At 40.9% G+C, this 19,557-nt stretch overlaps 1 protein-coding gene across 1 annotated transcript in view; it reads left to right on the top strand.

Annotated features, from left to right (window-relative positions):
* The window catches only part of CCDC62 (coiled-coil domain containing 62), a 44,491-nt gene extending 25,288 nt beyond the window's left edge, over window positions 1–19,203 (top strand). Inside the window, exon 11 of the mRNA XM_089895378.1 lies at window positions 804–19,203. Within this exon, the coding sequence (XP_089751504.1) occupies window positions 804–1,010 (207 nt within the window). The 3' untranslated portion in view covers window positions 1,011–19,203. The remainder of the gene's footprint in view (window positions 1–803) is intronic.
* Window positions 19,204–19,557: the final 354 nt, after the last annotated feature.

Genomic DNA, 19,557 nt, shown 5'->3' with positions numbered 1-19,557 from the left:
CCAGACCAGGGATCAAACCCATGTCCCCTGCATTGGCAGGTGGATTCTTAACCACTGTGCCACCAGAGAAGCCCCTGTACACTTAATTGTACAGTTAATTGTTATGTTCACTGTGGAAAACTCACAGATTGTACACTGTGGAAAACTTTTTACACAAAGTTGAAAATTAAATAAGAATAAACAAACTAAGGCATATTTCCACTTATTTTTAAAAGCTAACAAGACTTTAGTGTTAAAGTTGCATTTTTTAAGTATTTTGACCTGGTAATTACAGCCTTGGCAAGTTGATTTAAGAGAGGTAAACAATGCCTAGGATTCTTTTATCACATGGATGTTACTTAATTAGTTGTAGTAAGTTCTGTTTAAGTCAAATTATTTAGCAAAGTAGGTTCTAAGAAATAAATGGAATTTGGTTCTTCTAGTGTTTAATGCCCTGCTTTGATATGTAATACCTAAAGTCAAACATTGGGCTTCCCTGGTGGCGCAGTGGTTGAGAGTCCGCCTGCCGATGCAGGGGACACAGGTTCGTGCCCCAGTCCGGGAGGATCCCACATGCCGCGGAGTGGCTGGGCCCGTGAGCCATGGCCGCTGAGCCTGCGCCTCCGGAGCCTGTGCTCCGCAACGGGAGAGACCACGGCAGTGAGATGCCTGCGTACCGCAAAAACAAAGCAAAACAAAACGAAAAATAAAGTCAAACATTAATGAACACTTAACATTTGTGTTTGTTACATTGTACTTGTAAACATAAACAATGAAAAGTGCTTCTTGATTTCATGAATGCTGGAATTGTGTTGCTTTCCCAGGATGATTTTTCTCCCACAAGCAAGCTTCAGCGTTTGCTGGCAGAATCCCGTCAGATGGTTACAGATCTGGAGCTGAGCACTCTGCTCCCCATCAGCTCTGAGAATCTCAGCAGCAGCGCCAAAAATGTACGTGGTTCCTTTTCTTTTGACCCCATCTGTAGTATGCAAACACTCCAGTCGTTGTGCACACACGTCCCTTTCTGTTAGAATGAAAGGGGAGGAGGTAGCAGGCTGGGTTTAAGGAGAAAGAGAAAGTCATACTCAGATGTCGCCACACTCAGACTTCCTCTTTCCAGTTACCTGGGCACATGCACGTACATTCTGGGGGATTTTTAAAAAATATTTTATTGTAGAAAATTTCAAATACAGATGTAGAAAGAATACTTCCAATCACAGAGCTTCAGTAACCATCAGCTTTCTGCTGTTTTGTTTCATCTTCCCCCATCCATACCTGTTTTCTCCTGAAACGTTTTTTTTTGTTTTTTGTTTTTTTTTTTTTTGCGGTCCGTGGGCCTCTCACTGCTGTGGCCTCTCCTGTTGCGGAGCACAGGCTCCAGACGCGCAGGCTCAGCGGCCATGGCTCATGGGCCCAGCCGCTCCGTGGCATGTGGGATCTTCCCAGACCGGGGCACGAACCCGCGTCCCCTGCATCGGCAGGCGGACTCTCAACCACTGCGCCACCAGGGAAGCCCATCTCCTGAAACATTTTAAAGCAAATCCTAGACATCATATCATTTCACTCATATGTACTTCATTCTGTAGCTCTAACAGATAAGGACTTCTTTCACACCCAGCCAAATTAACAGGAACTCTTTAATTTCGTCTAATGACTAGACCACGTTAAGGTTTCCCCATTTATCTCAAAAATGTCTTTTTACTCGTTATTCAAATCAATACTCAACCGAGGTCCATACTTTGCACTTGGATAAGTCCCTTAAGGTCTCTCTTAATCACTAACAGTTCCTTCTCCTTCCCTCCCTCCCTCCCTCTTTCCTTCCTTCCTCTTCCTTCCTTCTTCTCCCTCCTCTTTCTTCTTCTTCTTTCATTGTTTTTTTTTTTTTGCTGATAGCGGGCCTCTCACTGTTGTGGCCTCTCCCGTTGAGGAGCACAGGCTCTGGACGTGCAGGCTCAGCGGCCATGGCTTACGGGCCCAGCCGCTCCGTGGTATGTGGGATCTTCCCGGACCGGGGCACGAACCTGTGTCCCCTGCATCAGCAGGCGGACTCTCAACCACTGCGCCACCAGGGAAGCCATTTCATTGTTTTTAATGCCATTTATTTGTGGAAGAAACCCTGGGTCATTGTCCAGTAGAATTTCCCACGTTCTGGATCTTGCTGACTCCGTCCTGTCTGTTGTTTTATCCCCCAAATTGCTGTAAACTAGTGTTTCCATCTGGCAACTTGATTCGACTTGGGATCAGTTTGGGGTTTTTGTCTGTTTTGGGATGACGCCTTCCTGGGCGATGCTGTCTACTGCCTAGTGCATTGTATTGGGAGGATCCTTGTGTCTGGTTGTCCCACTTTTGGATGTCAGGCTTGATGGGAGTTCAGGAGATTGTCAGCCTGAGCTTTTTTATTATAGAGTTTCCCTAAAGTTCACTTACGGATTTTAGCATTCCTTGATTTTTATGACTTAGATCTGTTATTTCATGAGGAATTGCAAAATAGTAATTTCCTAAATTTATCATTCTTCGGGGAGTGTTTCACACGTTAATTCTAACTGCCTTTTTTTTTGTGTTACGCGGGCCTCTCACTGTTGTGGCCTCTCCCGTTGCGGAGCACAGGCTCCGGACGCGCAGGCTCAGCGGCCATGGCTCACGGGCCCAGCCGCTCCGTGGCATGTGGGATCTTCCCGGACCGGGGCACGAACCTGTGTCCCCTGCATCGGCAGGCGGACTCTCAACCACTGTGCCACCAGGGAAGCCCCCAACCTTGATTTTGTCGGTCCATTTGATTTTAGCCATTCTAGTAGATCTGAAATGGCATCTCGTTGCCGTTGAATAATTTGCATTTTCCTGATAACCTAATGATGTGCATCTTCATGTGCTCTTTGGCCCTTCATATGTCTTCTTCTGTGCAGTGTCTTTAAGTCCTTTGCCCATTTTAAATTTGCTTGTTTCCTTTTATATTAATTGAGTTGTAAGAGTTTTTCATATAGTCTAGACACAAGTTCTTTATCTTTTGTCAAATATATTATTAATATTTTCTCCTAGTTTGTGGCTTGCCTTTTCATTCTCTTAAGAATAAAAGAGCAGAAATTTGAAATTTTGATGAAGTCCAGTTTATCCTTTTTTTTTTTTTTTAATGGTGTGTTTTTTGTTCCAAGAAGTCTACCTCAAGGTTGTGAATATTTTCTCCTCCTAGAAGTTTTTTGGTTCTGTTTAGGTCTATGGTTTATCTCTTATTTAAATTTTGTGGATGGTGTGAAGTAAAGATCAAGGTTCATTTTTCTCCATACAGATTTTAGCTCCATCATCGTCATCGTTTGTTGAAAAGACTGTCCTTTCTCCATTGAATTACTTTCAGCATCTTTATTGAAAATCCGTTGACTGTGTATTCAAGGGTCTATTTCTGGAGTCTCCAATCCGTTCCATTGATATGGTTGTTCTCCTTACACCAATACCACACCAAATTGATTACATAACTCTATAGGAAATCTTGAAATCAGTATACATCCTTGACTTTGTTTGCAAAATTGTTTTGCCTATTCTAGGCCCCTTGCCGGGTCCATAGCAATTTTAGAGTCAACGTGTCAGTTTTTTAAAAGTGCCCTCTGGTATTGTGATTTCGTTGAATCTACGGATCACTTTGGGAAGGATTGACATCTGTGAACAGAGTATATCTCCAGTTGCTTAGGTCTTCCTTCTTTTCTCTTAAACCATATTTTGTAGTTTTCATTGTAGGGGTCTTACACATTTCTTTTTAATTTATTTCATTAATGTATTAATTTTTTGGCTGCGTTGGGTCTTTGTTGCTGTGCATGGGCTTTCTCTAGTTGTGTTGACGGGCTTCTCATTGTGGTGGCTTCTCTTGTTGCAGAGCACAGGCTCTAGGTGCACAGGCTCAGTAGCTGTGGCACGCGGGCTCAGTAGTTGTGGCTTGTGGGCTCTAGAGCACAGGCTCAGTAGTTGTGGCGCACGGGCTTAGTTGCTTCGCAGCATGTGGGATCTTCCCGGACCAGGGCTCTAACCCGTGTCCCCTGCATTGGCAGGCGGATTCTTAACCACTGCGCCACCAGGGAAGCCCCATTACACATCTTTTAAAAAATTTATTCCTAACATTTTGTTTATTGATGCCATCATATGTGGTATCTTAAATTTCATTCTCAAATTGTTTGTTGATATAAAGAACGATAATTGCCTTTTATAAATTGCATCTTTGCTACCTGGGCTCTTTGGTGGGGCTGATGGCAGACTGTGGGAGGGCTCACGCCAAGGAGTATTTCCCAGAACTTCTGCTGCCAGTGTCCTGGTCCCCATGGTGAGCCACAGCCACCGCCCACCTCTGCAGGAGACCCTCCAACACTAGCAGGAAACTTGCACAAGCCTCTTAGATAGCCTCATCCACCAGAGGGCAGACAGCAGAAGCAAGAAGAACTACAGTCCTGCAGCCTGTGGAACAAAAACCACATTCACAGAGAGATAGACCAGATGAAAAGGCAGAGGGCTATGTACCAGATGAAGGAACAAGATAAAAACCCAGAAAAACAACTAAATGAAGTGGAGATAAGCAACCTTCCAGAAAAAGAATTCAGAATAATGATAGTGAAGATGATCCAGGACCTCAGAAAAAGAATGGAGGCAAAGATCGAGAAGATGCAAGAAATGTTTAACAAAGACCTAGAAGAATTAAAGAGCAAACAAACAGAGATGAACGAACAATACAGTAACTGAAATGAAAACTACACTAGAAGGAATCAATAGCAGAATAACTGAGGCAGAAGAATGGATAAGTGACCTGGAAGACAGAATGGTGGAATCCACTGCTGCAGAACAGAATAAAGAAAAAAGAATGAAAAGAAATGAAGACAGCCTAAGAGACCTCTGGGACAACATTAAACGCAAAACCATTCGCATTATAGGGGTCCCAGAAGGAGAAGAGAGAGAGAAAGGACCAGAGAAAATATTTGAAGAGATTATAGTTGAAAACTTCCGTAACATGGGAAAGGAAATAGCCACCCAAGTCCAGGAAGTGCAGCGAGTCCCATACAGGATAAACCCAAGGAGAAACAGGCTGAGACACATAGTAATCAAATTGGCAAAAATTAAAGACAAAGAAAAAGTACTGAAAGCAGCAAGGGAAAAACGACAGATAACATACAAGGGAACTCCCATAAGGTTAACGGCTGATTTCTCAGCAGAAACTCTACAAGCCAGAAGGGAGTGGCATGATATACTTAAAGTGATGAAAGGGAAGAACCTACAACCAAGATTACTCTACCCGGCAAGGATCTCATTCAGATTCAATGGAGAACTCAAAAGCTTTACAGACAAGCAAAAGCTAAGAGTATTCAGCACCACCAAACCAGCCCTACAACAAATGCTAAAGGGACTTCTCTAAGTGGGAAACACAAGAGAAGAAAAGGACCTACAAAAACAAACCCAAAACAATTAAGAAAATGGTCATAGGAACATACATATCGATAATTACCTTAAACATGAATGGATTAAATGTTCCAACCAAAAGACACAGGCTTGCTGAATGGATACAAAAACAAGACCCATATATATGTTGTCTACAAGAGACCCACTTCAGACCTAGGGACACATACAGACTGAAAGTGAGGGGATGGAAAAAGATATTCCATGCAAATGGAAATCAAAAGAAAGCTGGAGTAGCAATACTCATATCAGACAAAATAGACTTTAAAATAAAGAATGTTACAAGAGACAAGGAAGGACACTACATAATGATCAAGGGATCAATCCAAGAAGAAGATATAACAATTATAAATATATATGCACACAACACAGGAGCACCTCAATACATAAGGCAACTGCTAACAGCTATAAAAGAAGAAATTAACAGTAACACAATAATAGTGGGGGACTTTAACACCTCACTTACACCAATGGACAGATCATCCAAAATGAAAATAAATAAGGAAACAGAAGCTTTAGATGACACAATAGACCAAATAGATTTAATTGATATTTATAGGACATTCCATCCAAAAACAGCAGATTACACTTTCTTCTCAAGTGCGCACGGAACACTCTCCAGGATAGATCACATCTTGGGTCACAAATCAAGCCTCAGTAAATTTAAGAAAATTGAAATCATATCAAGCATCTTTTCTGACCACAATGCTATGAGATTAGAAATGAATTACAGGGAAAAAAACGTAAAAAACACAAACACATGGAGGCTAAACAATACGTTACTAAATAACCAAGAGATCACTGAAGAAATCAAAAAGGAAATCAAAAACTACCTAGAGACAAATGACAATGAAAACACGACCATCCGAAACCTGTGGGATGCAGCAAAAGCAGCTCTAAGAGGCAAGTTTATAGCTATACAAGCCTACCTCAAGAAACAAGAAAAATCTCAAATAAACAATCTAACCTTACACCTAAAGGAACTAGAGAAAGAAGAACAAACAAAACCCAAAGTTAGCAGAAGGAAAGAAATCATAAAGATCAGAGCAGAAATAAATGAAATAGAAACAAAGAAAACAATAACAAAGATCAATAAAACTAAAAGCTGATTCTTTGAGAAGATAAATAAAATTGATAAACCATTAGCCAGACTCATCAAGAAAACGAGGGAGAGGACTCAAATCAATAAAATTAGAAATGAAAAAGGAGAAGTTACAACAGACACTGCAGAAATACAAAGCATCCTAAGAGACTACTACGAGCAACTCTATGCCAATAAAATGGACAAATTCTTAGAAAGAGACAACCTTCCAAGACTGAACCAGGAAGAAACAGAAAATATGAACAGACCAATCACAAGTAATGAAATTGAAACTGTGATTAAATGTCTTCCAACAAACAAAAGTCCAGGACCAGATGGCTTCACAAGTGAATTCTATCAGACATTTAGAGAAGAGCTAACACCCATCCTTCTCAAACTCTTCCAAAAAATTGCAGAGGAAGGAACACTCCCAAACTCATTCTATGAGGCCACCATCACCCTGGTACCAAAACCAGAGAAAGATACTACAAAAAAAGAAAATTACCGACCAATATCACTGATGAATATAGATGCAAAAATCCTCAACAAAATACTAGCAAACAGAATCCAACAACACATTAAAAGGATCATAAACCATGATCAAGTGGGATTTATCCCAGGGATGCAAGGATTCTTCAATATATGCAAATCAATCCATGTGATATACCATATTAACAAATTGAAGAATAAAAACCATATGATTATCTCAATAGATGCAGAAAAAGCTTTTGACAAAATTCAACACCCATTTATGATAAAAGCTCTCCAGAAAGTGGGCATAGAGGGAACCTACCTCAACATAATAAAGGCCAGATACGACAAACCCACAGCAAACATCATTCTCAGTGTTGAAAAACTGAAAGCATTTCCTCTAAGATCAGGAACAAGACAAGGATGTCCACTCTCACCACTATTATTCAACATAGTTTTGGAAGTCCTAGCCACGGCAGTCAGAGAAGAAAAAGAAATAAAAGGAATACAAATTGGAAAAGAAGAAGTAAAAGTGTCACTGTTTGCAGATGACATGATACTATACATAGAGAATTCTAAAAACGCCACCAGAAAACTACTAGAGCTAATCAATGAATTTGGTAAAGCTGCAGGATACAAAATTAATGCACATTAATCTCTTGCATTCCTATATACTAATGATGAAAAATCTGAAAGAGAAATTAAGGAAACATTCCCATTTACCATTTCAACAAAAAGAATAAAATACCTAGGAATAAACCTACCTAGGGAGACAAAAGACCTGTATGCAGAAAACGATAAGACACTGATGAAAGAAATTAAAGATGATACCAACAGATGGAGAGATATACCATGTTCTTGGATTGGAAGAATCAATACTGTGAAAATGACTATACTACCCAAAGCAAGCTACAGATTCAATGCAATCCCTATCAAATTACCAATGGCATTTTTTACGGAACTAGAACAAAAAGTCTTAAAATTTGTATGGAGACACAAAGGACCCCGAATAGCCAAAGCAGTCTTGAGGGAAAAAAACGGAGCTGGAGGAATCAGGCTCCCTGACTTCGGACTATACTAAAAAGCTACAATAATTAAGACAATATGATACTGGCACAAAAACAGAAACATAGATCAATGGAATAAGATAGAAAGCCCAGAGATAAACCCACACACTTATGGTCAACTAATCTATGACAAAGGAGGCAAGGATATACAATGGAGAAAAGACAGTCTCTTCAATAAGTGGTGCTGGGAAAACTGGACAGCTACGTGTAAAAGAATGAAATTAGAACACTCCCTAACACCATACACAAAAATAAACTCAAAATGGATTTGAGACCTAAATGTAAGACCGGACACTATAAAACCCTTAGAGGAAAACATAGGAAGAACACTCTTTGACATAAATCACAGCAAGATCTTTTTTGATCCACCTCCTAGAGTAACGGAAATAAAAACAAAAATAAACAAATGGGACCTAATGAAACTTAAAAGCTTTTGCACAGCAAAGGAAACCATAGAGACAAAAAGACAACCCTCAGAATGGGAGAAAATATTTGCAAACAAATCAATGGACAAAAGATTAGGACAAAGGATTAATCTGCAAAATATATAAACAGCTCATGCAGCTCAATATTAAAAAAACAAACAACCCAATCCAAAAATGGGCAGAAGACCTAAATAGACATTTCTCCAAAGAAGACATACAGGTGGCCAAGAAGCACATGAAAAGCTGCTCAACATCACTCATTATTAGAGAAATGCAAATCAAAACTACAATGAGGTGTCACCTCACACCAGTTAGAATGGGCTTCATCAGAAAATCTACAAACAAATGCTGGAGAGGGTGTGGAGAAAAGGGAGCCCTCTCGCACTGTTTGTGGGAATGTAAATTGATACAGCCACTGTGGAGAACAGTATGGAGGTTCCTTAAAAAACTAAAAATAGAATTACCATATGATCCGGCAAACCCACTACTGGGCATATACCCAGAGAAAACCATAATTCAAAAAGACACATGCACCCCAGTGTTCATTGCAGCACTATTTACAATAGCCAGGTCATGGAAGCAACCTAAATGCCCATCGACAGATGAATGGATAAAGAAGTTGTGGTACATATATACAAAGGAATAATACTCAGCCATAAAAAGGAACGAAACTGGGTCGTTTGTTGAGACGTGGATGGATCTAGAAACTGTCATACAGGGTGAAGTAAATCAGAAAGAGAGAAACAAATATCGTATATTAACGCAAGTATATGGAACCTAGAAAAATGGTACAGATGATCCCGTTTGCGGGGCAGAAGTTGAGACACAGATGTAGAGAAGAAACGTATGGACACCAAGGGGGGAAAGCCGCAGGGTGGTGGGGATGGTGGTGTGCTGAATTGGGAGATTGGGATTGACATGTATACACTGATGTGTATAAAATTGATGACTAATAAGAAAAAAAATGCATCTTTGCTAAATCCACCTATTCTAGTAGATTTTCTGTAGCTTCTTAGGATTTTCTACATACACAGTCATGTCATTTGTGAATAAAGAATTTCTTTTTCTAATTTTTATGCCTTATTTCTTTTTCTTTACCTTATTGCTCTGGCTAAGACTTCCAGATCGATACTGAATGGAAATAGTGAGAGCGAACATCCTCGCCTTGTTCCATGAAATACTCTCTCTGGTGGCATTTCTTGCTTAGCTCTTCTTCACATTGGAATTTTGTTAGACTCAGAGTTCTATGGGGCAGTTTCTGTGCGACAGATGATCTGAAACTAGGACATTAACCATTTTAGAGTCAACATGCTCACTGCCACTAGCTTCAACAGGTCATTGCAAAGATTACCTTAAAGAATAATGGGCTCCCTGAATCGTGATTTTTAAAAGTATTTGTGCCATGTGTGCCGTGTAAGCTTTTCAGAGTAGAAACCATGATGGACTTTGTGGTGTTTTCTAGGAAGATTTTTTTTCTTGACAAAATCTTTGAAGCATTAGTGAAGTAGTTTATTTACATTGGGGCAGAACATATTTTTAAGTATTGGTGATGGTTTTTAAATTTTTTAACAGCTTTGTTAAAGGATAACGTGCATACCATAAAGTTCTCCCATGTAAAAGTGTACAATTCAGTGGTTTTAGTATATTTACAAAGTTGTGCAACCATCACCATAGTCTGACTGTAGAACATTTTCATCAGAACCTTGTACCCACAGGCAGTTTCTCCCCACTCTGCCTCCCCCAGCCTCGGGCTGACACTCAGCCACTTCCCGCCTTTATGGATTTGTTGGGCAGAGATTTTTCATCAGAGTTTTTTGAATAGAATTCAGGGGATCCATAAACTTTGACGGGGGTAAAAATTACACTAAGGTTATTTTTATTAACCCCTAATTAAAATGTAGCACTTCCTTCAATTATGAATATAGGAAAGTAGTACATACTACCTGTGACTCTGTCATTAGTAGAGATCACAGAGAGTTTCCTACCATATTACTGTTATTACGGATATCTTGACATATCATTTACACTTAGTACTACCTCAGCATTACAGACCATCAGGCCTGCTGCTAGATCTTATTATTTAATGCACTAATAGAAAGGATATGTAGTATTATATCACAGTCCTGTTTAGTATTTTGATAACCACAGTTATATCTGCCGTAATGCGACATACGGGTTCCTAAATATCACCACACAATGCAAACCTTCACAATAAAAACCACACAGTTTATGGGGAAAATGGGGTTTTGAGCATAACACTCAAAAACTTTATCAGTGACCCGTTTTTTAAAAGGACAGGAATGTAATGTAAATGGTAGTACAGTTTTATACATGTTAAGTAGTTAAGAGATACACAAATATTACCATAAATGTGGCACTTTACCTTGAAAAAGACCTGAAGTCTGCAGGTAGAACTGGGCGTCGGAGAGCAGGTTGCAGCTTGTGACTTACTGGAAGGTGGTAGAAGGAGGGTTAGTGGATGGAAAGTCGTAGCAGCGGATGTGGATGGATGTGGCTCGTGACACGCCGCGGGTGGTGGTGGAGGGCCGTGGGGGGTGTATTCCTACACGGCCCGGCCCAGTTCACCTAGTGTTTCTCGTGGACAAAGCCGCACATCAACAAACACAAACTTCACATCACGCTCAAGTTGTTCCCTAATATATCCGATGCGTTGGAACAAATGTGTGTTTTCAAAACAAGTGTCATAGCAGAACCAACTGTATTTCAGAATAACCTCTCCTTTAGGGTTTATGTTAAATTCCTCCCTAAGATGTAACCAGGAGCTCCCTCACTTTTGTCCTCGTAGCACAGCTGGGAGTGTGTTTGTGTGAGCATCTCCATCAGAGTGCGTGTCACAGTACATGAGAGCTGATCATATCCATGGGTCTCTGCTCCTCCGTGCGCACGTTAAGGAGCCCCTCTCACCCACCCTGGCTTCCCCAGTGTAGCACATGCCGTACCTGCTACGGAGGGTGCTCCTTGAATGGAACTGATAGGAAGAGTTCAGGAAAAAGGCAGAACAGTGACCCTCAGGTATAGACTGAAAAAATGCTAAAGCTATTTGAGGTTGGTGAGAAGTTGGTTTAAGAGAATATTTGAGCTAGAAAGATCCTAAAGAGAGATCCAATCTCAACCATTCATTTTACAGGGGAGGGCAGGTGATTAAATCTCTTGCTTAACATCCCACATGATTCTAATCAGATAATCATTTAGTTGGAAAAAAATACTGTCTTCAGATGTCATATATTTTCCCATGGATTGTTAACTGATTCTAAAGATGCTGGGAAACCAGAATTTTAACTAACAGAAGTCTACTTGGCAATGCACTTTGCAAACTCCTCCCCTCTGGTCCTTTGAACAGAGTATAACTGGTTACAGAAAAAGTAAATACTGTTGTAAAAAATTCTTAATTTTTGCAGTAAGGAAGCAGGGTAAGTTCTGAGCAGCCTGTCTGCTTCACCAGGGTTTTGCCATCTGTCGCTAAAGACAAGGGTCTTAATTCAAAGCCTTTCTCTGAAATAGGCACTCACACATTGCTGGGGGAGCACAAAGCGATTCAGTCCTTCTGGCAAGGAATCTGTCAGTGTTTTCTAAAAACTGCAGAAGAGCTGACCCTTTGCAGTGGCAGTGTCACTTTGGGACTCTCTCGTTCAGGTACAGCCGCATGTGTATAAAATGGTATATGTACAAGTTTTTCATGGCAGCATTGCTTTATAACAGCAAGAGTTAGGAAACGATCCAAGTGTCTAGCAAGAAGGAACTGAGTGAATAGCCGTGGCACATGGAATATTACCATGAGACAGAATAGGAAGGTCTTGGATGCAGAAATATTTCCAGGATATACTATTAAGTGAAAAGAAGCAGGACGCTGAAAGATTCATGTGGTATTCTACATATGGGATGGGAATAAGAATATATATATATATATATATATATATTTTTAATATATATATATATATTTAAGAATATATATATTTTTGAAACCATGCTCAGGTATTAACTATTTAAAAACCCCCAATAAGTTAAAAATAGAGAAAAAAGGAAAGAGTAAAACAGCACAGCTGCCACATCTCATTCACCCATGGCAGGCTTCCTGTGGTGTTGGGGTCAGGGGGACACAGCCTGAAACCGAATTTGGACTTTTGACCAGAACATGGGACATCCTAATCACTAGTTTGCAACTGTCGGGATGACCTGTCAGGGTTCTTAACCTTTTCTTTTTTCTTTTTTTCTTTTTTTTTTTAATAAATTTATTTATTTTTGGCCACGTTGGGTCTTCATTGCTGTGCGCGGGCTTTCTCTAGTTGCGGCGAGCAGGGGCTGCTCTTCATTGTGGTGCACGGGCTTCTCATTGCAGTGGCTTCTCTTGTTGCGGAGCTTGGGCTCTAGGCGTGCGGGCTTCAGTAGTTGTGGCACATGGGCTCAGTAGTTGTGGCTCGCAGGCTGTAGGGCGCAGGCTCAGTAGTTGCGGCGCACAGGCTTAGTTGCTCCACGGCATGTGGGATCTTCCCGGACCAGGGCTCGAACCCATGTCCCCTACATTGACAGGCGGATTCTCAACCACTGAGCCACCAGGAAGTCCCTAGAATGATGTTTTTAAATAAATAAAATAAAATACATCAGGGTGTAAAATACCTAGGAAGCCTCTTCCAGTAGAGAGGAAGCAGCATGATTAAGAGCACAGAGGTCTGGAAGCACCGAGAATAATCCCAACATGGTTCAAACGTAGGCCCCGTGGGAGGAGGCAGAGGCTGAGCAAGGCCAGGTTCTCCACTGGAGTCTACTGGTGTCTTTCCAAGCTTCCTTCTCCTCTTCTTTCCTTCTTTTTCTTATTTTTCTTTTTTAATATTTCCCCCAGACCTAACAATGCTACACCCTCAGTAGGCACTGTAATGAATTAAAGTGTCGCTACGACTTGTTGATTCTTCTTGATGACCACTGTCTTCACTAAAGGCTCACCGCAGAGTCTATATAAAGGCTGACAAAGAGCCAGTTATATTTGGGCATCAGCCAATTGCCATGGTTTAGCCATACACGTATGGTAAAGCAAACAGAACATTCCAGCTACGGTTTAGAGACAGGGACCCCACACATGAGCGGGAAATCAATACATCTTTTGGGTGGTTGACAGTGGTTATATGAAATTACTTCATTGTATTTCATTAATTCCCTAAGGTCTTTTAAAGGCATTTCCGCTATATTTGTGTATTGTCCTCTTAAGTATTTTCTAGTTGTTCTATCCTGGGTATTAATTTGGAAGTTGTTTTGTAGAATGTGGAAGTCTCAGAAGAGTCAGCTGAAAAAAATACCCTTCTCAGTAATTGAAGAAAACAAATTCATGTATTCATGGTGATCATGGGTAAGTCACCTTTCCTTATCTCACCTTATATCTATATTTAATAAGTAACTTGGGAGCACTGATAATGTGGAGTCACAGCAGTGCGTTTGTGTGACCTGTAATCCTTTCTCTTTTGTTTGACCTATTTATACACACCTTCTAAATTTAATCAGAGTAAAAATGTCAGTTACTTATAAGAGAAATGCAGATCAGAAAGTTCTTGTTCTCAGTACCCAGAATTTTAAACCTAAGGAAGTGAATTCATATAGCTTTCAAAATCGGAATGTAAACTCACATGTCAGCATTTCATCTGAATGTCTGTCTGGAAAGAAATCTTTCTGTGGGGTTTCAAGTCTTATAAAAAGGCTTATTGACCCAGTAAGCACTTTCTTGATTTGTGTTTCCTTCTATCAAACCTTCATTTCATAGGCAAAGTTTCTTTAGAATCCATTTTGATCAGTTAAAAGGTAAAATCATTTCCGTTGTTTTCCACTTAAGCATAAGAGCATTTTTAAGACCCTGAAAGCAGTAAGTAGCCCTCTCCCTGTCTCCCTGTCTTCTTTCTCTTTGCTGAGAAGTTTTCATATTTATAATATTTTGCGTGACCTTATGTTGATGAGAATCAAGACATATAGTTAACTTTTTAGAGACTGGGAGTTTACAGCACACCATCCAGTGCTCATTGATTTTTGTTTAACTCCATTTCCTTCGCACAGAAGCCGATTTCTCATCCATGTGGAAGGCAGGAAGCAGACATCAATACCTAATACTTAACCTTGAAAACAAAAAGAGAATTGTAATCCTTTGTAAGCAACATTTAATACCAAAGGGGAGCAGAGACTGAAAGTTAATTTTTAAACATCTATATTTTGTTTGTCTTCAGGTTAACCATTTTCATGTGTAAGAAATATTTTTCATGTGTAAGAAATATCTTTCATGTGTAAGAAATTAGACCTAATTGTATATTATATATAATATACAAACTTGGAATTATGCTAAGAGAGAAAAAGCCTTCTCTGTAAAGATGCACGCTACAGTTAAATACTCGAGAAGCTCTTTCAAAGTGTGAACATCAAATAGAGAATACATACATATAAAATGCTGTTTTACCTATCTGATTTTTTTTAAAACCTGCGCATACATTTAAATTATAACCAGTAGCTTATCAGAGTCAGCTCCAAATCTATGAGAAATATGTTCTCTTGTGGTTTTCAGCCCTGAACTTCGCTGTGTAAAGACATAAAATGATATGATATAAAATATTTTAAACCAGAAACTATCTCCTGGGTTACTGACAGTCGAGGTCTTTCTGTTCCAAAAGCTAAGCAGAGCCCCCTCTTGTCTGGGTCAGTCGTAGTCCTATCAACTTATACAAACAAAAGCTTGCTGGAAGATCAAGTTTTATATGCATTTTTTTTATCATTAAAGACTAAAACATTTCTGTTTTAACTTGTAATTTTTTAAAGAATATACTGATCAGCTTCAGTCAATAAAAAATATTTTTACTAATAAAAATAATTTTCTGGGATTTCTTTTTATGACACAGGGGTGAAATAAGGAAAGTTAGTCTCTTGAAACCAAACCTGGCAAGTTAATTTCCTCAGGAACGGGAATGTATTTTTTTTAAGCATTGCAGATATCAAAGTTCTATTGTGCTGTATAAATGCCCCTTTGTTAAAAGGTTTCAGTGCTACTTCAGAGGTGATTTTCATGAGAGTGGAGGAGCCACCCCATTTAGCCTTTTTAATTAGGGTGCTGAAAAGAGAAATTGGGTGAGGTTTGGCTATGTTCTTTATAAATGCTTGCTTTCTGCCCAGGATAGGCTGGTTTGTACAGAGCAAGACTGAGAAAGGTAGTGTGTAGTCGATTCTGAACTATTGCCTCCAAGGTAGAAACCTGAAATGTCCCTGGAGAGGCTGACTTTCTGAGAAACAAAATATTAAATTTTCTCCTTCTCTTTATCATAGTTTTATGGCTGCATGTCAACTTGCCTAGTGAAAAGAGAACACTGGTTAGGTGCTAAAAAGAACAATTTCAGGGAACTAAAGGATTTGAAAGAAGTGAAAAGTTATTTTGTAACTAAATGTATTTTAGCTCATAGGATTATAGTATCTACAACACCTATTCTTACCCTTCCACATTCTTGTGAATTACAGCACATGCAGTTCAAAAATGGAAACCTTAAATTATCAATTTATCTCTCTCAACCTAAGTTATTTAAATATGTGAGCAATTTCTGTTAAAGAGAGGCAGCCTCAGTATGTTGAAATAGTTGCAAGATGAAACTAGATTTTAGCCTTAATATTTTGTCATCAACATTCTTTCATCTTAAGAGGAGGTGGGAAGTCCCTGATGGTCCAGTGGTTAGGACTCTATACTTTCACTGCTGAGGGCACGGGTTCGATCCCTAGTCAGGGAACTAGGATCCCGCAGGCCCTGGGGCCAAAAATAGAAAAAAAAAAAAAAGAGGAGGCAACTAAATTGTATGGTAATTTGCCTGCCAGAAATTATCCCAGCCATAAAAAGAGACTGATGTGAGTATATTTTTAGAGTTTGTGAACAGCTCTATTAAACAGAAATAGAAACACCCCCAAAGAAAGAAATCAAGATAATACATAACACTTAACAACAGTTTTAACTAAAAAGTGCTAATAGGATGTAGGAGCTTGGGAACCTTTAAGGGGTAAGGTTGGTTCATTTCAGGAACGTGGCTGAGTTTTGGAACCTTGTGTATACCATGGCTAATTGATCCTGCAGTTTTTCTTGGGGCCTTGACCTGAGACTTTCCTTCTCTGGTTAGATGCCTGTAGCTAGGTGACTGTTTCAAAGTCATGCACCTTTGTTTCTCTTGAGCCATGTGATGACAATTTTGTTGGGGTCCATTTCAGAAAGTTTCATGATTCTGCACCTTAAACAATCATCTTGGCAACCACTTCATACGTGATAGAGAATAGTGAATAAGATCAGATTAAGAAACCAGACACATCAATCAGAACGACAGCTGACACGGTAGGTTAAAAACCAGAATGGCCTTTGCGAGAACTTCATCAAACGAGGGCACATTAATCAGTCCTGTAAATGATGATTTCTGGGTTCTCAGCCAAATGCATGCTTAAGAGAGCTAACAAAAGAAGACAAAATAATTTGAGCGCACATCAAGTATTGCTTTGCTGGCCACTGGAGACACAACAGTGAGCGAAGCAGACTCAATCTTTGTTTACAGTCTAGTGGAAGAGACAGATCTTAATCAAATAATGACAAATAGGTCATGAAAAACTGGTAAGTGCTATGAAATAAAGCTTTGAGCTACTGTGTCAGCATATAACAGGGGCATAGGTCAAGGGTGGAGGGCTCAGGGAAGGCTTCCCTGAGGAAGTGACATCTGAACTAAGCTGAAATATGAGTAGATGCTAACTGGCAAACAGGAAGAGAAGGAGCATTCCAGACAATGGTAACAGCATGTGCAAAGGCCCTGAGGTGGAAAGGAGCGTGACACATTTTCGGACCTGATGGACTAGGATGGGGCAAGCTGGAAAGACGCTGGGACCAGATCAGACACACGTGTCAATGAGGCAGGCAGTGTGGGGACTGTAGCACCATCATTTACTAAGCCCAGTGATGTAAGCTCTATTGTTTGTCTTGGATTTTCCTTGAAATCAGGTCTAATTTGTAACCTAAATGCTTTACCTTTGTAATGGCCCAGGGGAAGCATTAAACAGCCCTGGAGATACATCACAACAAGGAGAATCTCAGCCAAACAGTGACAGAGTCAGTTCTAGAACCAGGTCTCCTGCCTGAAGGTGTTCCGAGAGGTGAACCTGACAAATTGAGAGTGGGGAAGCTTGTGTCCTTCTGTTCCCAGGAATGCTCTTTCATAAAACTAAGCCGTATGTTGAAGTGCCAAATTATGGGGGGCTGTTCACTCACTTTTTCAACTCCTTCTTTTCACACACATTTTTTGCTGGACATTGCTAATGCACCAGACACCCTGCTAGGCACTGAAGGTATAAAACTGAGTAAGACAGGGAATTCCCTGGTGGTCTAGTGGTTAGGACTCCGCAAGGGCCTGGGTTCAATCCCTTGTTGGGGAACTAAAATCCCACAAGCTGTGCAGTGCGGGCAAAACAAACAAAACTGAGTAAGACAGGGTGGTCCTTGCCCTCCAGCTGCTCAAAAATCTTTCTTACAAACAGATAAATTACATTCAATAGAGATGTTTTAGCAAGTACTCTGGGATCCCAACAGTATTGAGCCCAGCACCTGGCACAGTAATCAACTCTTTATTATTGAAAGAGTGGTAGTTGGTTGCTGATGAAGTCCCTGTGGCAGACATTCTAAACCCAGAGGGGTGTTGCCTGCTTTAAAAGAAGATGCTGTGTTAAGTGTGAAGATCACAGGAAAAGCGCTTTCGTTGGATGTGGAAAAATGAGTCCAAGAAACAGCTGGTCTGGAGCCTGCAAATCCCTTTACTGCAGGCCTTATTCCACCACAGCTATCGACTAGAGTGCTGAGAGTGAAAAATGACATAATACAGGGCTTCCCTGGTGGCGCAGTGGTTGAGAGTCCGCCTGCCGATGCAGGGGACACAGGTTCGTGCCCGGGTCCGGGAAGATCCCACATGCCGCTGAGCGGCTGGGCCCGTGAGCCACGGCCGCTGAGCCTGCGCGTCCGGAGCCTGTGCTCCGCAGCGGGAGAGGCCACAACAGTGAGAGGCCCGCGTATCGCAAAAAAAAATAAAAATAAAAATGAAATAATACAAGTAAAGGGTTTTGTCCAGTGCCTAGCAAGTAATAAACATTCAGTAAATATTAGCTATTGTTATTCTGGTAAAGAAGCTTTTCGGTGATTGGAATTAGATAAAGCGTGGTTATTTTCTATCTTTAGGGGAGTGAGAGGAAAGCCTTGTTAAATACATCTTTCAAGTTCCCAGTGTCAGCTCTGGGACAGGCAGTAAGGAACCAGTGAGGTTACAGAAAGGGTCAGGGAGACAATGTTCAGGGTTATGTAGGCATCACCTTCCCTCTTCAAAGGGGGTGTACCTTCCCTAGTACCTGTATTGGGTGATTTCACACCTATATTCTGAGAGGAAAGCTGAGGATAGCAGAAACAAAATAACCATTTGAGAGATTAAAAAAAAAACACAACACTTCAGTTCTGTGACTGGTAATTTTAAAAGCAAACGAGTAATAACAGTGTTTTTAAAAATCTCACACCACCTCCTGTGGCAACTGTTCCATGCACTTTGATGGCCCAGCTCTGCGTTTGGTCCAGAGCTGTCTGCAGGCTGTCCCAGCCCTGCCTCTCCTGGTCCCCTTACCGTTTCTCAACTCTTGCAAGGTGTCCTCGTGCAGAGCCCGCAGTCTCTGAAAAGTCATCGCACAGTCCCGCGTTGATAACAGCTGCAGTTGCATTAGAGATGCACACAGAGTGGACAGCTCAATGGTATGCCTTTGACACATAAAGTAATATAGGACTTTTATAAAGGAAAGAAAAAAATGTCCAGTTGTGATTCCATTGGTCAGATTTCATCGAGGCCAAGTTTTCTCCAATTAACCAGATCCTGGCCTGGTGTGGACAGGACTTGGTGAGTCCGGGCGGAGGGTGTGTGCGAGGACGGAGGAGGGACTGGTGTTTCCGCTCGCACACGAGAGGCGTCGAGGGCCTGGGGGCCCCGGACCGTGCCCCTACCCTGGCCAGGGGCGCGGCCGGGCGGGGCGGGGCGCATGGGCGGGGCGGCGGCGGCTCCTCCCCCGGCGGGCGGCGCCGTACGGC

The sequence above is a fragment of the Delphinapterus leucas genome, chromosome 14 (assembly GCF_059928025.1).
Source record: "Delphinapterus leucas isolate spDelLeu-1000000601 "Yukka" chromosome 14, BTC_Dleu_Yukka2, whole genome shotgun sequence".
Classification (NCBI taxonomy): domain Eukaryota; kingdom Metazoa; phylum Chordata; class Mammalia; order Artiodactyla; family Monodontidae; genus Delphinapterus; species Delphinapterus leucas.
Note: the sequence above shows the minus strand (reverse complement) of the source record. Positions and strands in the feature narration are given on the sequence as shown.